This window comes from Coccinella septempunctata, chromosome 1 (genome assembly GCF_907165205.1).
Source record: "Coccinella septempunctata chromosome 1, icCocSept1.1, whole genome shotgun sequence".
NCBI classification, from domain to species: domain Eukaryota; kingdom Metazoa; phylum Arthropoda; class Insecta; order Coleoptera; family Coccinellidae; genus Coccinella; species Coccinella septempunctata.
In genome coordinates, this window is record NC_058189.1 from 49,474,781 (window position 1) to 49,494,102 (window position 19,322).

A 19,322-nucleotide genomic window follows, 5' to 3' on the forward strand; every position below is an offset into this window, starting at 1 on the left:
AATAAACAATAAATGAACTAACCAATATGTAATATGTGATTAGGGAGATCAATAAAATAAAAATTAAATAATTTGAATTATATATCTACCTACAGTTGTATAAACGACTACCCGTTTCAAGTTACGCCAAAAATGCTATTGTTATTATCATTCAAATAGTGTTTATACTTCCATCATCGTTTATTTGTATTCCTTTGAAAACAAGGTCTGTTTGATCTACATTCTGACCGGATCATTCAGTATTTTTTTTTCATTTATGTTGACCCAGTAATATTCATATCTGATCAAAGTCTAAAGTCTAAGTACATAAGATTAAAAAAATTATTTTCTAGAAGGTTTGAAAAAATTGGAGAAACGCTTGGAAAAGTGTGAAGAGCTAGAAGGAGATTGTATTGAGAAAAAAAATGAGCCAAAATCATTTGGTTTATTATTCCTTTTCAAGAACTTATTGAACGACTCTCGCAGTACGTTGAGTTAACGTTAAGTGAACGAAAATCTTCCAACTAGTTTCATTTCATCGACATCAAAAGGGTGTCCTATATTAAAATCAAAGCAATATGTTTTAAAAAGAATGCGCTTTGAATAAGTTACACGTTCGTAGGTACCAACTCGTGCATAAATGATTAATGTTCAAAATATCATTCGAATCGATTTGGACATCGTAACAGAGTGTTTAAACCAATTCAGTAATTAAGCTGCTTCAATTCGAGGCACCTATTTTACACAGACAAAACTGCAAGTGCGAGTAAAATCCAACAATCTTCTCCTGATATTCGCACTGCCAATGGAGGTGAAAACGATCGACCATCCCTGTTACACAGATTGCAGGGACGGTTGAATAGAACTGCCAAGCGAAGCATCACTACTTAGCACAAAAGCGTGCAAAATACAGAACAATTTGTTGTACCTGATCCTGATCCACTTTTTTTAGGACTCGGGGTTGCTCCGGATTTCTTCATTGTCTCCCTATTTCCGTTGTACCATCAATGAAACTGAAAACCAATCCATTCAGAAACTAATAAACGATGTTCTACTCTAACTCTACTGGATAACGAATTATTATGAAATTTTCAAGTAGCTAGTAATGCAGGGAAAATCTTCAACTTGACAACTAATATCGGCAGATTTTTCTCATCAAATAAAACATTAATTTTATGACTTGCCATTTCCGCAGTTCGTCTCGGTTTAAAGTTCAAGATGATATTAGTGAAGTATAAAATGGTTGTTAGTTACGAGAAATTCTGAAAATTATCATCAAGTCATGACAAATTTTTTTCCGCTAATGAATGAAAAATAATTTGTATAAGGAAAAAATTTTACTGAGAACATCATGAAAAAAATCATGGATTCTGGAAATGGATCAAATCAAATGTCACGATTTTTTTTTCTGTTGGATGAATTCATATGTGAACTTCGGAAGATTATCTATATTATTCTACAGAGTGAGTTAACAGTGCTAGATCGGCCGATAACTCTTAAAAATTTTGAGCTGGGAGGAGAATTACTCATAATTTGGCGTGATCGACTCTTCTAAGCACATAAGCTAAAATTATTTGACTATATGGAATGATTCAAAAGTGGTGACCTCGGTGGTGACACACTATACAATCCTGCTTTTTCCAAATTTTTTTTATCATGTTCTGAATCTAGATCAAATTCTGATTTGAAACTACTCCAATTATCATAATTGATATTTTCCGGTTTTAATGGGGAATTCTCCTCAATTTGGGTTATCACTGCATATGAAAGTTTAAACTGAATAATTATGAGTTTCATTCATGATTTTCTAATTCACCGCGGAAACTATTCAAAATCATCCTTCAAATATGGGATTTTAAAATTTAAATCGCTTTGTGCGGAGTTTACGATTTGGCAACAGCGCATACAAGACAACGAAAAGAACAATGTCGGATCAGCTTGTTTATAAAATAACAGCTGTTGATCTACAGGCGCGTACTTACTGGCGAGCTTCAACTGCAACCGGCCATAAAAATCCCATAAAATTTTACGACCTTCCTCGTTCGTCGCAGACTTCATAGACAGCCATCTTTGTCTATCTCATCAAGATAATGCATTTGTTGTCCTTTATTATCAAGGCATATGTCAGTCGATGTTGCCAGCTTGTGCAATTCTCACAAAACGCTTTAAACTTTAAATACCCATTTTTATTTTTCATTTTTAAGTGCTTAAAATAATTTTTTTTTGGGAAACGGTTGAAATGGTTATTTCAAAATGTGACATTTCAAAGATATTTCATAAAAAATACATCATTTTCGTGAGAAAGAGTATTCCCTATTAGAGATATTATATTGAAAACCGTAAAGACAAATGAATTTTTTCAAATTTAATTCCCTTGTCAAGTTTTTTTCAGTTTCACGGATAACTCTAAGGTTTATAGTCCGAAAGACACTGCGATTTTTCGAAAATCAAATTTTTTAAATTTGAATCATTCTTCCGGAGAGTTATCGACCACTGTTGAGTCACCCTGTATATCATTGATGATGAAGTTATTACATTATTAACATCTGATTTTTTCTTCTACTAGTTCGAAGAATCTCATCAGGAATGATTAAAATTTTTAATATTTCAGAAAGATTTGGTGTGATGATAAAATAAAAACTTTCATTTCTCAAAATATTTGATGAAACCAAATGTGCGACAATTATCTTAAAAGTTCCATAGTAGGACGTTTTCCGAGTAGGGTACCTCACTTCGAAACTGGTAGCTTCACTAGAATCAGTGGCGTGCAGACAGAACAATCGCTAAACATTTTCAAAGAAAAGTTATTGTTCTTTTTAATTTTTTAACCCGTTCCATTCAGTAGTAGTGGCTCGTGAGCTTTTCAGTACAAAATAAAGTATACACATCAATGTTTTTTATATTTTTTGTCAAAAAATCACATAAAACAAAGGAAGTCACTTTTCTTCCAAACGGAGCAGACAGTTGCGCACCGCATTGAAATTTTTCGCTCCCTGTATTTAGGAGTAGGACAAAGCATTTTTGCACATAATTCTCGAAGCAAAGGCACCTTTGTTTCACCGGAAGAATGCTCTCTCATTAAGATCTGCACTTAGGAAACATCCTGTATATTCGTATAGATCACGTGGATTCTTGAATATCATGTAAAAAGACGGATGGAGGTAAAATCTGCCAAATATTCAATGTACTGACCCTAGGTATTTTAGCAAAAAATGCAATTGAAAGTATTCTTTTAATGATGTTAAGATTGAAGTCCCTCCCTGTATAGACATCGAGTATTTCGAAACAAACTGACGGTTCACGTGAATCCGGACAATAAAAGAGGAATCAAAGGAATCGACATGAAAGAGCACGTGAGAATCAAGGATCTTGTCAGTCATCTTTTAGAATTCCATCAACTTTACATCAACAAATTTCTAGGCAAATAAATCCTACCTTCGTCAATTAGGTATCCACTTATATATTAGCGTTCCACTAGAGTTAGAAAACAGAACAACAATTATATTTGGCCAACCGAGTCGACAAGATCGCCGAGATAACTGATCAAAATTTCGACCAACCTGGTCTTTCGAGGGGATATTTCCTCTTCCAATGCCAGAGAATCAATCGGTCAAAAGCGCACAGAGGACGGGGTACAATATTTCGAGAGCAGGTAGTCGACAAGGTAGGGTGGGAACCCGGTATACCCCGTAGTTGAACTTGGAAAAGGAAGATTGTTGCGCGGTTTCTGTAAAAACATGGGCGGATGTTGATGGTTTTCAAAGGTGAGAATTTAGCGGAGGAAATTCGTTTGTTGACTAGATTTTTTCGATGACAGAATGACTAGGTATTTCAAGGAGAATTATGTCTATGAGTAGCGACAGAGTAATGTAGTTTTAGCATTTGGCTATTTTGTAACGACACCAGAGATTCCAAAAACATATTTTTTGTGCCACAGGGTGATTTTGAAAATTTGAAATTTTAAGATCACCTATACAGAGTGAGTCTTTAACTCGTACAAATATTTTAACAGTAGATTCTCGAGGTCAAAAGAAACACTTCTTTCCTTTACCATTTTTTCCGAATCGGCTCGGTTCAAAAGATACAGGGTGTTGAAAAACCATAAAAAAATTATTTTTTTTAATTCTATCTCACAAACGGTTTTATCTAATGAAATGAATTTCGAAATATAGTTTTTCATTCATTTTATTAATCCTTTTCGGACACAAGATATCGCCCACGTCTTCCAGTTTTCTCATTATGACCATTACGTACCAAAAAAATACCAAAAATTCAAAGAACCCAACTCTTGAAACTGAGTTGGACGCTATCTAATGACAATTTGAACGCTTTGTAAAATAAAAGTATCTTTCATATTTTCTCGTATAATGCACCGTTTTCGAGTAATTTGATGTTCAAAAATGAAAAAATATCTGTAAAATTTTAAAAATTGGGTACTTTGGCTGAGTACAACTTTGTTCGAAAGATCCACAGAGGTGTAGTGTCACAGATTCAGCTAGTTATTCTGTAGGTAATTTTGTTTTTCCAAGGGTGGCACAGCTCATTATGAAAAGTTAAAATGGCTATATTTTTTTATCAGGGCCGAATCGGAAAAAATTGTATAGGAAAAAAGTGTTCTTTTGACCTCAACAATCTACTGTTAAAATATTTGTACGAATAAGAGACTCATAAAGGGTGATGACAAATTCGATTCTCACAAATTCTCAATTATATCAGATGGAGATTTCGTTTATTGTCAAAAAAGTTGTGCCCTTGCAATTCCTCTAACATGACGTACCTCAAATCTTAATGTCTTCTTCTGTTCTAAATTTATAAGGAAAAATCGGAAATACTCTCAACCAAGCCTATTTGGAATCACCCAGTATTAATATGAAATTATCGTTTATTCTTTTTCCTTACAAGCGATGAAAATGTACATGTGTCACTAACAAGAACATGTATTATAGATTAACAACATAGTTTCGATTTTACCGTTTCGCCCACAATTCGAAGTGAGTTTATAATTTGTTCCTTTTCGCATATTTAGAAAAAATGCCGTACGTAAGGTTAGGTAAAAGAACCTCAATTCCCATTTGACAAATCAGAACCAGTTAAAGGCATGATGGTCTAGTGTTCGACATTTAAATTTATGTAAGATAACGCACCTCCGCATACCAACAGTTTCGAGATTTTGCTTAGAAAAAGAAGGTGCGACAGTTTTAGAGCGGCCTTCGTGCTCACCGGATCTGAATCCTATAGAGCACTTATGGCATAAGATCAAAAGAAAGATTAGAACTCGTCAAAACAACCCTTGTAGAACAGCTTATAAAAGCGGTTCTAGAAGAAAAGTCAAATGTACCTCAAAAGGAGGTGGTACTGATTATTAAAATTATTTAAATACCTAGCAATATTTCTTGTTGAATTGACATTGTCAGAAGAATTACTTCCATAGAAATCTACACTTTTTGTTAATTGTTCTATTATGAAAATCGTAATAATTTTCATTTTATTTCTGTATTAAACTTGGTTTGTAAAACTACTCTTCAATTTTTTTTTTCAATGAAATTTTATTTCTCGAAATTACCTGGTGATTCCATATACGTTCCGTTGTGATATCCTAAAATTGCTTCTATCTACTTTCTTTCACCGACGATTCCCATGAAATTTCGAAATTCTTCAATGTTATCTTAATTCAATGAAATTATTAAATTTTTATTGAAATTGGCCTCCTAGATTCCAGGATACAACTTTCAACTTTTTTTTTCTTATGGTAGCCTTATGGAATTTTTCCATTGAAAAATGATTAATGATATTTCTATTTAACAGTCGACTTCGAGAAGGGGAATTTCTAAGTTATATATTTTTGAAGAAGAAAAACTGTAAATCATACCGAATTTTTCATTTTCAACAACCTGTAACTTATAACTGAATGGAACAAATAAAAAATAGCAAGAGAATTGTTTGAGTTCGGAACGTCACCTTTCCCACGGGCATGGATTTGAAATGGTTCGATAGATACCTTACAAGATATCCATCACTACAGCCATCTACCTGAAAAACAATGGATTTCTTGTTCCCCAACCTTACATATATCGTTCAATGCTCTAATATGCAATATGAAATTAGATCGTGTTTGACATTCAACAATTTGGGCAGCGCACTTATATCTGACATTTGTAACGACCAAAAATGTAGGGGTCTACACCGTTTTAGTGGTCAGTTCCAAAAATGAAAATGAATATCTTACGTCAGAAACTACTAATTTATATGGGGTTCTCATTATAATTCAATTCAATCAGTTCGTCATCTCGGAAAGCCAGAAATTTTTTTATTCGTCAAACGGAAAAAAAATAAAAAAAAAATTTTTCATTGAAGAACAAATATTCATTCATGTTATTAACTTTCCGAGATGAAATTATTTCTTCTATGTATTTCCACATGAAAAAATTTCTCGAAAAGTCTCGTTATTGGCTACAATTCGTATCCTGGTGAAATTGAAGAAAGACGTTCGTTAAGTGCTGCCATCTTTTCAACGATGTGGAAACTTTTGTAATATTGGTAACTTCTACTTATAGTTCCAATGTTCTGGTAACACCCCACATTCTGGTGGTCTTTCCCCCTTTACGCCTTATACGGATGGCGAGAAAGTAGCGTAGTATAAACTCCTCTAAAAGGTTTACAGTTCTAAAAACTGTAAAATATATAAATTATGTGTATTTGGTATCTATTGTCTCAATATACATGGTCTATCGCTACATTTTTACCCACTTGTGGGGGAAATTATACTTTCGATGCCTACTGAAATGAATGCGTTTCCAATTTTCCAACTCGGGCGTATAGTGTCTTTTCCGCACTGCTTATCCAACCTTCGCTTTGCGTCACTCTCCGCATTTGATAGAAGTAAAAGAATTTTGGAAAGAGAAAGTTAGCGAAGTTTTAAAAAGAATAATTGAGAATGCAACATGAGACTGTGACCATGATATTTGTTCGAGACCCTTCTTTGGGGAGCGGCAAAGAATAATTCAAAGACCACTGCAATGTTATAATACAATCATTCATGAAGGCAACTTCACAATATTTATATCAGAGCCGAATAATTGTCAGCATGCTTGCCGCACTATTTTGGCGACTAGAAGCATGAAAAATGCCAAATTACTGATACAATCAAGACTTCCTCAAGTAAAAAGATTTCATGTGTGTATAACACAAGAACGTGATTCACGGAGGGTCCGAGGACGTCTCGGATAAACCAACCTTATTTCTACCTTTGGAAAATTGGCTATAAATAAATACGACCTTATAAGCCATCAAACTGGAACTTAAAGATATGAAAGTTTATAGCTGCACGAGACAATGTCGCTAGGAAGCTCAATATCGATCATAGAGTTCACTGGACGAGGACGAACCTCAGCTTTATGGTTAAGAACAAAAATTAGACACTGTCTGCGAATTTTTGGTCGCAAAAGTCATAGCCTTCGAATTTTAAACGCGGATCAATAGGATATCTTCAAGTCATAAAAGATAATATTATCGGAATGAGGAAAGCACTGACGTGAGTCAGCGATTCTTGTACGCTTGTTCAAATTCATAGCTCGAGCGTTCGCCCATCCAGGTATTGAACTCTATCAATCCTGCTTAGCCACCAGATTTTTCCCAAAAATACAGATTTGATTGAGTTGAAAACTAATATTTGGATATAAAATAAAGTTTCCTAGGTTTTAGGGAAATTTACAATTCAATTTCAGCCAGTGGCGTAGCCACACAGGCGCAGACCAGCAAACCCCATATCGAACTGACAAAAAAAAAACTTACATATAATTTTCAATTTGATTTTTGCTCCGTAGATGAAATAATTATGAGTAGTCGAATACACCTATATATACACAAAAAAATATACGCTTTTATTTGATACATTATAGTAACAGTCAAGTAGTGAAAAGGCTAGAGGCAAGAGGCTTTTGTGCGAATGGAGTAAATTTTTCATTTCTATGCTCAAAAGCCGATCGATACATTCCTGTCTCACGGAGTGAGATAGTTGTCAACTGATTATTTTCTATCTAGCAAGAAACGGATCTTTCAGCTTGAAATGGATATTCTGGATCTGACGAAATAAATTTTGTATCGTATAGTTTTTGTTACATTTTGGTCCTTTTTGTGGTATAGGTAATATACAGGGTGAGTCTATGACTTATACAATTTTTTCCGATTCGGCCCTGATAAAAAGATACAAGAAAAGATATAGCCATTTTAAGTTTTTATAATGAGCCATGCCACCCCTGGCCTTCTAAAGAATTCCCTTCAGAATAACAAGCTGAAACTGTGACACTACACATCTTTGGATCTTTTAAACAGAGTTGTATTCAGCCAAAGTACCCAATTTCCCAAATTTCACATATACTTTTTAATTTTCGAATTACTCGAAAACGGCGCATTATACGAGAAAATATGAAGAATACTTTCATTTTACAAAACGTTCAAATATTTATTAGATAGATTCCAACTTAATGTCAAGAGTTGGATTTTTTTTAATTTTTGTTATTTTTATGGTACGTAATGGTCATAATGAGAAAACTGGAAAACGTGTTCGGAAAAGATTCATCAAATAAATGAAAAAATATATACCGAAATTCATTTCATCCGATGAAACCGTTTGTGAGATAGAATTAAAAATATTTTTTTTTATGATTTTCCAATAGTCTATATTTCTTAAACCGAGCCGAATCGGAAAAATAGTAGAGGAAAAAAGTGTTTCTTTTGACCTCAAGAATCTACTGTTGAAATATTATACAAATCACTTTTTTTGTAAACTCCAATGCCCTGTATCTCAGAAACGAAGCAACTCCGACGTATTTTCGTAGGAACTTTTTTCAAACGACGCGACGTTCCGTGTTGACTTAGGAATAGGAAACAGCCTGTAATGCGCCTGTAGAAATGAAAAGAGTTGCGACATGAATTTCCTTGCAAGAAACACTGCATCTTGTGAAGCTTAGAGCTTCACAAACTCAAATTGTATCTGAGGTTAATAACACCTAAAAATATGGTAAATGAGAAATGAATGTTAGTTTAAATAGTAAAATCATTTTTTTTCCTCAAGAATCTACTGTTACAATATTTGTACGAGTTCAAGATTCAGCCTGTATGTATGTATTTCGATCATATCCCATGCCATGTCAAAAACGTAAATCTGTATTTTGGTATTTATTGTGTTCTAAAATATTTTCAAAATATATTCTGTGTGACGTCATTAGTTCAATCGTCGCTAAAATGCATAGTTTCGAAGTATGCTAGAATCTGCTTTCAATATGCACGAAATATTTTCAAACATTTTTGTGTGTGACGTCACCGTTGCAACGCCAGAATACATATCTTCCAAAACGTACGGCATATTTTTGAAAAACGTTCAGGCCAAAACACAGCTCATATATCTTTGAAACCGAGTGCCTTTTCGAAAAACCGGTAACGGGATGCTTTTTGACAAATCTACGACAAAAAAAAAACTGCGTTGAAAAATATGGGATGCCCCATTTAAAAACATCGACCCTCCACTATATTTCTGAAATGGTTATTAATATCTATGATCCTTTACTAGTATCACATAAAACATTAAAATTACTGACAAAAATGTTTCGGAATTTTTCGAATATCTCGAACATAAATCATTTTTCATAAACGCCCTGTAGCTCGAGGACGGATCAAGATATGTATCTATGATCTGCTTTCCGATCGGGGGTTCTTGAAGTCTTATAGTTCTCGAGACGCCCAGAGTGAGCATCGAATTTGGGACACCCTGTGTAAAAGGAAAGATAAAAACTTTCTAAGTTTCACCGTAATCATTTAATGTGAAACTGATGAGGTTATCCCGATACATTAGGTGAAATTAAATCTCATCAAGGATATTTGTTGCGATACCCACCATCTATGCTAAATAAGACGTAATTATCTGAACTCCCATTTAATCATCTTTCTGGTGACCCAGTGCCGTTTCCTTATTAGCTTCATAGGGCAAGCCGGCGTCTTGGTAATTGAAGCAAATCAGCTGAATCTAACGCTACCGCTACACGCTCTCACCTGATCTCGCTACAGAGGATGGCTAGTGCATAAATTTCAACGGTGCATTCCCGGCATCAAAGAAAACATTTTCCTTTGAAGAGATTTACGAGAGGTTTCACAAAGCATCGATTTCCATGAACTGTATTCAGTTAACACTATAATACAGGGTATCATAGAATTGTCATTGTGTGTCTGATATATCTATTGGAGATAATACCTCAACATAAGGATCATGTAGCGTTCTCAAAGACCTGAAGAACAGAATAATCATCACTTAGAAGACCGAACCAGGTCGAAAGTCCAAAGAAAACTTGGAATATTATTAATTTCAATACTGAAGAGATTTCTGACGACAAGAGTCATCTCCTTCACCAAAATCAACACAGAATTTTTGACGCAGAGATTATATTCTTCACATTGCTATTGGAAAACAATTTATGATTAATTAATTGTTTTTTCCTTAGTTATCATCTAGTATCCGAATCCGTTTGATGAAGACTGTATCATTTACCTATTCTTCGTCGTTTTCTACTATGGTTTTTCGTTTCTGACATAATTTTGAGATGGAGAAATTTATATGTATATGGAAAAGAAGCCCTCTAGTATTAGAAGTTTATTCTGTTGACCAATTTGTCATTACTACAAGCTCTTGTATCATACGCCGAATTGTATGGCGCAATATACGAGAAAATATGTAGAATATTATATTTTACAAAACATTGAATATTCATTAGACAGCATCCAACTTAGTTTGAAGAGTTGGGTTCTTTGAATTTTGGGTATTTTTTGACACGTAATGGTCATAATCAGAAAACTGGAAGACGTGGGTGATATCTTACATTCGAAAAAGAGTCATTAAATAAATGATAAACTATATTCCGAAATATATTACTTTCGATAGAACATTTTGTGAGATTAAAATAACATTTTTTTATGGTGTTTCACCAGCCTGCATTTTTAAAACGAGCCGATTCGGAAAAATGGTAAAGGCAAAAAGTATTTTCTGTTACCTCAAGAATCAACTATTTGTAGGAGTCAAAAACTCACCCTGTATTGTTTGATAACAAAAAATTGCTGACATTCAAAAAAATATATATAGGGGGTGATTCTACAGGTGACTTTAGGTCCTAAAATTCATCCCACGGACGTTAGAGCCTCTTCAATATCAAATTAAACAAGAAGCTTTAGGCCCGGTACTTTCACGTGCGAATAACTGAATTTATTCGATAGATAAGTCTTATTCTTAGGATAAGTAAAAACGCAGTCTTTTCACTTTCAGATAGTGTTATTCATCGAATAAATCTGTCATTGAAACTCAACTAAAAGAGGTTATTTGTCATAGATCGAATGTCGGTACGTCATTATTGGTTGAATTTTTTAGATTCTTGATATATGGTTATTCTTTGTGTGATTTTCACGAAATATTTGTTTTCTAGTTGGAATAATGACAATTTCTACAATGCGGTGTCTTATTTTACATTAATCAGTGAAAAGTAGTATACCGTGTTTTCAAAGAATTGTTATTCGTCAAATAATTTCATCTGAAATCACCGAAATGAGGTATCCTTCAGATAGAAAATTATTTGACAGATACTTATTGACATTGAATAAAATTTATTCGAAGGTGAAAGTAGGTTGACTAAGGAGTCAAAATTTGGCGGATTGAAATAAAATTCAGTACTTGGAGGTTTTTGAATAAACTGAGTCTGAAAACTTACCCATCAGTGGCGTAGAGAATAAAATAATAAAATTTCTTCTAATATTTGAGTACGTGAGCTCATTGAAATTTCAAACAAAGAAATAGACACACAAAACATTTTCGAAGACAAAAGGTACCCTTCGATGAAAATGATCAACATTCTCGAGAAAAAAGTTAGATTGCATATCGCATTCTAACCAAACCATGGACTACTAGCTTATCTGGAAAAACATAAGGTCCTTTCGTCTGAACGAGTATAGTGTAATCTACACTGCACTTTGAGTCACGAATGAAAGGAACACTGACGTTAGGTTGTCACGCTCATAGACTAATAATTTGATTTAATAAATAGTTACGTTTCTCAGAAGATTTGTTACTTTTTCATCCCCTTGAAGAGTGATGAATTTATCGCAAATTTTAAATAATCGTATCCATTTTGAAGTAGATTACTGTGACGTCCGTGACATTAACATCAAATTTTGCATTTCACACCACAGAACACAAATATTACACCACATTTTGACTAGGTGTAGATAAACTACACCTCCTCTACACTGGTGTTAATCCAATCAACAAACGAATACTAAAATCGAGTGTAAATTACACCGAGTGTAGAAAAGTGCTACACTTCCTATGAAAACGTCTGTCACTTCGACATTATCAATAAAACACCAAAATTGTATTGGTGTGTTGTACATTTCTGTGTCTCAAAAATTATCCGAATTGATAAAAATGGTGCCATATTCAAATTAAGAAATGGCTGATATCCATTTTATTTATGGAAAAGCTGATTGTAACCTTGGAACATACATAGATACAAGGAATGGAAAATAGACATTTGCTGTTGTCCAAAGACTGGAGTGAGAACTATAGTATATCCAAATCCAAGAGGCCAGCGTAAACATTGCAGCATGCAGTGATCACGCGTCAAGAACGTGATAACGCAGAGGTGTACTAATAAATTAAATTCCGAGAGCGTTATATTTTAAAACTTTTTGAGTGTTCCAGTTCCAACAATTAATCTAAAATTCCCACTTTAATACATACTATGTATATAATTGTGTAACAATATTTTTTCGTAAAAGTGACTAGCCCGTAGTGTCGTCAGAAGATGCAGAACTTTCTTCTAAGTTGACGATGACTGGTGTTATATCATCCATAATATTATCCAGTTTCCACATGTCTACCTCAACTTTTTGTTTGACATGTTCCACGCACATGTTTCCATCTTTCGGAAGTAACCCGTGAGAGAGCCTCTTGAAAAAGATTTTGGACGTCAGCCATTTTAAATGTGGTGTTTTTATCTGCCACAAAATTCTTGACATCGGCACAAATCAACTCAATAGGGTTCAGTTCGCAGTGGTAGGGCGGTAATCTAAGTACAGTAATATTTTGGGCCTTTGCGGTTTCATCCACGATGTATTTTTCAAAGTTTTCTTTGTTCTGCCTGACTATCTGCAACAATTGCGCTTTTATGAGGTCAGGGGTGAAATCAATATTTTTCTCCCTCAACCGTTGTTGGATATAACTCTTTCTGAATTGTGAATTAGGAATTTTTTCCATTTTCCTTGAATGGTAAGGAGCATTATCTAAAACTACTATAGAATTTTCCTCCAATTTAGGAAGTATACCCTCGAACCACTTTTCGAAGGACTGACCATCCATTTCTTCGTGGTAGTCACCAGTTTTTTAGGATTGGAAAGTCCAGAGTCCTCCAGTTAAAAAACCAGTGTCACTGCCAATATGACACACTATAATTCTTTGCCCTTTGCCTGGAAAAATATATTCACTTCATTTGAAAAAGAATGTTGAAATTGTTTTCCACCAAAAAGGTACTTACATCAAGTTTCACAAAACTTTGATTGCTCGATCAACGATTTGGCATTCGATTTCCCGAAGGAAATCATTGACTTGACTTTTATATTTCCGAATATATTGGAGGAGTAGCAGTTGAGAATCATTAAATGGGCGTGTATAGATAATTATTTGGTGCAAGAATGATATTCAGAATGCTTATGACCAACTTATCGGCTGAAAACTAATTCGTTCATCCGTCAATCGATCGTTGATTCTCTGATCAAGCTTTATGAAACCGAGGGTTAAACGAGGGTTAAACTCAAAATTCAAGACCTTACCAGACGGATTTTTTAATCCAGTAGATAGTCCAGCAAGTAACGCTTGCCGAGAAGACGTAACTGTTTCATCGGTCCACACTTTTGATTTAGTATGACCGCCATTTACCCAAGTTTCATCCAAGTAGTAAATCTTCCTGTTTTCACCACGGAAGGCCCTAATTTTCGTGAGATAGTTTCTTCTCCAACATTTAATGTCGTCACGGTCCATTAAAAAACTGTTGCGTTGGCGACGTCCATATTTGAAATTAAGTTTTCTCAATATTATTGGGAAGGTACTCTTCTTAAAATTTGGCAAGTTCGAGTCTTCATTAACTATTTTTAATACTTTCTCTATAGTCGGGTGTTCATTTCTGAAGAAAAACTCGTGAACTTTTCGCCGTATTACATTTTTATCGAAATCTGATAAGGACTCCCATTTGGTGGTCCGATTTTGATTTGTTGCCGGCTGTGATAGAACACCGGAATTTATGCCAAGTCTCTCAGCAACTCGGAGTTCTACGTACTTCAAACACATTCCTGCATTTTGAATTATCTCAATTTTATAAGTATTCAAAATCATTTCTTTTATCTCGGCACTGAAGTGTCGTTTCAGACGTCTCTTTTTTGGAGGACTTAAGTCAACACGCGATTCCTCAGCAGTATCAGTACTTGACATTATCTTAAATGCTTGTAACTTGAATAACTTGCTACAACTATAAACCAATTTACGAAAGAAAAAGCAATGAATGACCTCTGCAATTCTGCACAACAATTCGCATACAATCAATGAATCAAACGTAATGCGGTTCTGCATTACTCCCACCTGCAAACATGGCGTTCCTGAAGCTTTGACCAATAAGAGGAGTACCTCAAATAAGATCACGCGTTAGTCAGTTTGTTTACGCTGGCCTCTCGGATTTGGATAGACTATAGTTGCTTAGTGTCGCCAATCACAACTGAGATAGTTGAATCCGAGGTAGAAGCTATGCAGGGTCTTTTCAAAGGTAAGGCTTTTTTTTGACAGAAGGTAGAAGCCATCAAAATAAGTCGTTTAACCAAAAATTGTCTATATAAAATATTCAAGGTGGCTGAGCTACAACCCCTAGAATCTCGACAAAATTTTATAAAATTTCAAGTACGGGACTGTGAAGGGAGACTCCGGCATCGGAAAAATGAAACAAAACATAAACATATGGCTGAACAAAGAATGATTCAGTACTTCCAAGTTCATCTTATTAGTTGCATCAGGTCACTTGAAAGAATTGTTGCATCGTGCAAATTAGGGTGAAAAAATGTAGAAAATTGAGGCAGTTTATTGAAAGTGCTTCTGTTGTTATTATTTTTACCGAGATTTTCATCTTATTTTATCCCATTTTCACGACGGTTGTTGGAGTGTTCAAACAAGAAGAAGATTGTGATGCCCATTGTAAAAAAAATATGAATAATTCAGACGAATTTTATTGGTAAGATTTTGAACTAAAGCCTGTTTGCAACAGCCGAGAATTCTCTAGAAAATTTACTCGAGAATTCATGCGCCGTGAATTATGTACCTACCGTTACATACGCACTTTCGGTATAATTCTCTGTTCAGTTGCATTCAAAATGAGCTCTGCCGTTTTCTTACCGAAATTTGGTAGAGAATTCTCGGCTGTTACAAACGAGCTTAAGATTCCATTTTTTTACACTTGTGTCCGAAGTCTTTTTCTGTCAGTTACCGAAATAATTCATTTCATAAAATAGTGTAAGTTACTAAATAATGTGAAAAATTAGGCAATCCTAAGTTTCTATTTTCATTTCCACGTAAAAATCGAATTCTGAACGGAACAACTCTCTCTGGTTGAGTCAGACATCATGAGATAAGTTTTTTCTATTCCTTTGCAATAATTCAGATAACAAATGATCAAAAATCGTATTAAGATCCAATTCTGTTATCATTTTCAATTTTTTTTTTCAATTTTGTCATTTTGAAAGCTTTGTATAGGTGATTTTTGGTTAAACGCTTCAACCAGTTCTACCTTGTGTTGAAAAAAGCCCTCACCTTTAAATTCACCCTGTATAAATGTATAGGTACATTTAACGCCACTGCCGCGCTAGAGAGAGAGAATGTCGAATGTTTGTACCACAGCAAATATATTCGCAGCACTGCAAAGGCCATTCCATAGATTTATGCTCTAACATTGTAACTAGCTTGCTGCCACACTTTTTTATGCCATAAGGTTGAACATGACGTTGCAGCATCAAGTCCTGCCATTAGTGTGCGTCTACTTTCGATACAAAAAAGAATCCCGAAGAACACGGTAATAAACCGTATAACCTGCAAAAGGTTCGAACCCTAAAACCTGAAGACTTCCCAGTGAGATTGGAATTCTGTTAGTTAACAGAGCAGTTAAGACTGCTTCAAGTCGACATATTGGAAAAATGAAAGCAGTCTTCTCATTTCCCCCGCGAGCGGAGATAATACGAGGTGCGGCAAAGTTGAAATTCAGAAAATCTAAAATCTATAAATTACCCATTTTCAAAACTGCCGGAAAAAACACCCTTTTTTTAATGAACGATACTCTACCAGTACTCCAGCATGAGTAGAGTCAAAGAATAGAAAGGACATTCTATAATAATAGGTTTACAACATCTTAACAGACTCCAAATAATCGGCCATCATGCGCGGTTTATTAATAACGCTTCTTAGGAAACATTCCTAATGGTCGATAGCTATTTTTTTCAGTTCTGTCGTATGGGTATAATTAGATCGAAGCTCTCAATTAGGCACTATAATCAAAGTGAGAGCTCTTCATGCGAATAAAATCTAATTTTAGAGACCAATTTCAACTCTCATCAGGTTGCAAGAGATGCGAAGCGACATATCAATTAAAAATTTAACATCCACGAGATTGCAGGGCGATCTACGATATACATTGTGAAAAAAGCTGAAGTGGAATATTTTTATTTATATCATACATCTGAAATGCAGAAGAAAAATTCGTGTTATTTCGAATAACATGCAGAGGATATTGATGCAGAAAGCTGTTCAGTAGGGATAGACAATGTATTGTTTTTGAAATTGTAAGTATGGAAGAGAATATCGGAAAAATGAAAATATAAGGGTATTTAACGTTACATCAAATCCCATGGCCCTGGCCTAGAAATTATTGCCCTGTTGGTTTCAATATAGAAAAAAACATTTCTACTAGTATGATACAAATTTACAGGGTGATCCCGCTTTCAGGTATAAAAACAGCAAGTATCTCAAAAATTATGGAGCATGTTGGTGTCAATGGAACAAGAATTGATGAATACTATGATATGATGATGTAATAACTAATATAATAATGAGCATGAACAAACCTGTATTAGTTGTAAAACACTTCGACAACTCACGTTTACTTATAAATAAAAACTGGACAAAGAATAATTCCAATCTGTTCTCAATCACACTACAAACAAGTCTAATATCCACAGTAAAATTTCTCTCGTACAGTAATACTTTTATCGCTTATTAATGAACATTTGCAGTTCAATTAGGAAGAATTCCTTGAAATGATATCTACAGTATAGAAACCTATAAATACTAATCACTGTGTAGATCCATCAATAGTTCCGGAGAAATATACCAAGTGACATAGAAAATAATTTACAACAATGTTTCGTTAACATGAGTCTTACGGTTAGATAAGTACATAATAAATCAAAATTTAAGAAAGAAAAAAAGGGAAACAATAATAATGTTTGTTTTCGTCTAAGCTCGTTCGATATTTACGTGGTAATGAAAATGGAAACTTAGGATTGCCGAATTGCTCTCATTGTTTTTTAGTAACTTACATGATTTTATGAAATGGCTCATTTCGATACCAACAGACAAGAGATTTACTGATTTGATTAATGACTCAGGACACAAGTGTAAAAGATAGAATAATATGTACTTCAAAATCTAACCAATAAAATTCGTCTAAATTATTCATGAATTTTTTCACAATGGGCATCAACAATCTTCTTGTTCGAACATTCCAACAATCGTCGTAAAAATGGGATGAAATGGGGAAACATCATAGCACTTTTTCAACATAACTAACATAAGCACTTTCAAGAAACTGCCTCGATTTTCTACATTTTTGTTCACCCTAAATTGCACGATACAACAATAATGATTCTCTCAAAAGTGACCTGATGCATCTAATCCGATGAACTTGGTTCTGAACCATTCATTGTCCAGCCATATGTTCATGTTTTGTTTCGATTTTGCGATGCCGGAGTCACCTTCCACAGTCCCGTACTTGAAATTCAATGAAATTTTGTCGAACTTCTAGGGGTTGTATCTCAGCCATCTAGGATATTTTATATAGACAATTCTTGGTTGAACGACTTATTTTGATGAGTTCTACCTTCTGTCAAAAAAAAACCTCACCTTCGAAAACACCCTGTATACAGCAGTAATACTTCTTTGGATATCTTATTGATTAGGCTGTGTTTTTCATTTACTTCAGAAAATCATTCAGTTCTTGAATGTGTGAGATATCCGAGAAACCAAAAAAAAAGCGGAAAGATGTTAAGATCAAAGTGATGGAATTGATACAGAACTCTGATATAATTTTTTTGTATTAATCGCATGAATTCAGAAATCATCTGATTACGTTGGATGAAACCAGTTTTGTCGACGACTGTCGCCTATAAACATAATCTAATTAAACCAGAATCAGTTCAATTGGCTGAAATTATTCTATTTATTAATCGACCAAATATGACTTTCACTTATATTTTACTACTTGCAATCTTGCAATAATCGCTGCACGTTATCTATGTCAGAATAACAAATCACATTCAAGTTATAAGTGGGTAATTCGTTGTATTAATGAATATACAATAGTTAATTATACATTTTTCAATATACAGTAAAGAGAAAAACGATTCTTTGTTTCTCAAATAAATTTATTTTCATTTCCAAAATTTCCCAATTCATTTTTTTTGCTTCTCGCATCTGTGGCAACGCTGATATTTGAAAGGAAAGGCACATCCAATTATCTAACCAGTACTTAAACAGCTTCCATATTAAGCTGTTGTAATTTGACTTCCATCACGAATTGTTGAAGAGAACATCAAATCTTTCCTGCATAATTTATTCATACATATTCACGAAGTGGTCGGTCTTGAAGCAAGTTTAACATTCCATAATAACAAAGTATGAATATTATATAATCTTCATCGTTCCTAACTTTGTCCCACTAATGGTGATGAAGCCATTCTTCAGTTATGGATGGGAATAATGTTGAAAGTGATGAAATTAATTACAGCGCACGAAATTTTACAAGAATTCTGCAAGTTTTCGTGGAACTTTTCCAGGGAAGAAACGCGATCTTTTGTTTCATAACTAGTATAGTATGTGTCATTGTTCATTTTCATGTCCGAGAGTACAATCCTATTACATATTACTATTATTGTGAAAAAATGAATTATATTTCAACACAATCTGGAACTCAATCTAGGATAATAAAAATAGCTAGGCTCAAATT

General features: G+C 34.2%; 1 protein-coding gene across 3 annotated transcripts in view; it reads right to left on the bottom strand.

Moving 5' to 3' along the window:
- The window catches only part of LOC123322947 (serine/threonine-protein kinase tricornered), a 208,491-nt gene that overhangs the window by 86,307 nt on the left and 102,862 nt on the right, over nucleotides 1–19,322 (bottom strand). The window contains exon 1 of one of the 3 annotated variants that reach the window (XM_044911041.1): nucleotides 908–974. The exons of the other annotated variants lie outside the window; for them this stretch is intronic. Coding sequence (XP_044766976.1) covers nucleotides 908–959 — 52 coding nt within the window. The 5' untranslated portion in view covers nucleotides 960–974. Of the gene's footprint in view, nucleotides 1–907; nucleotides 975–19,322 lie in introns of those variants that run through there. 3 annotated transcript variants of the gene reach the window in all.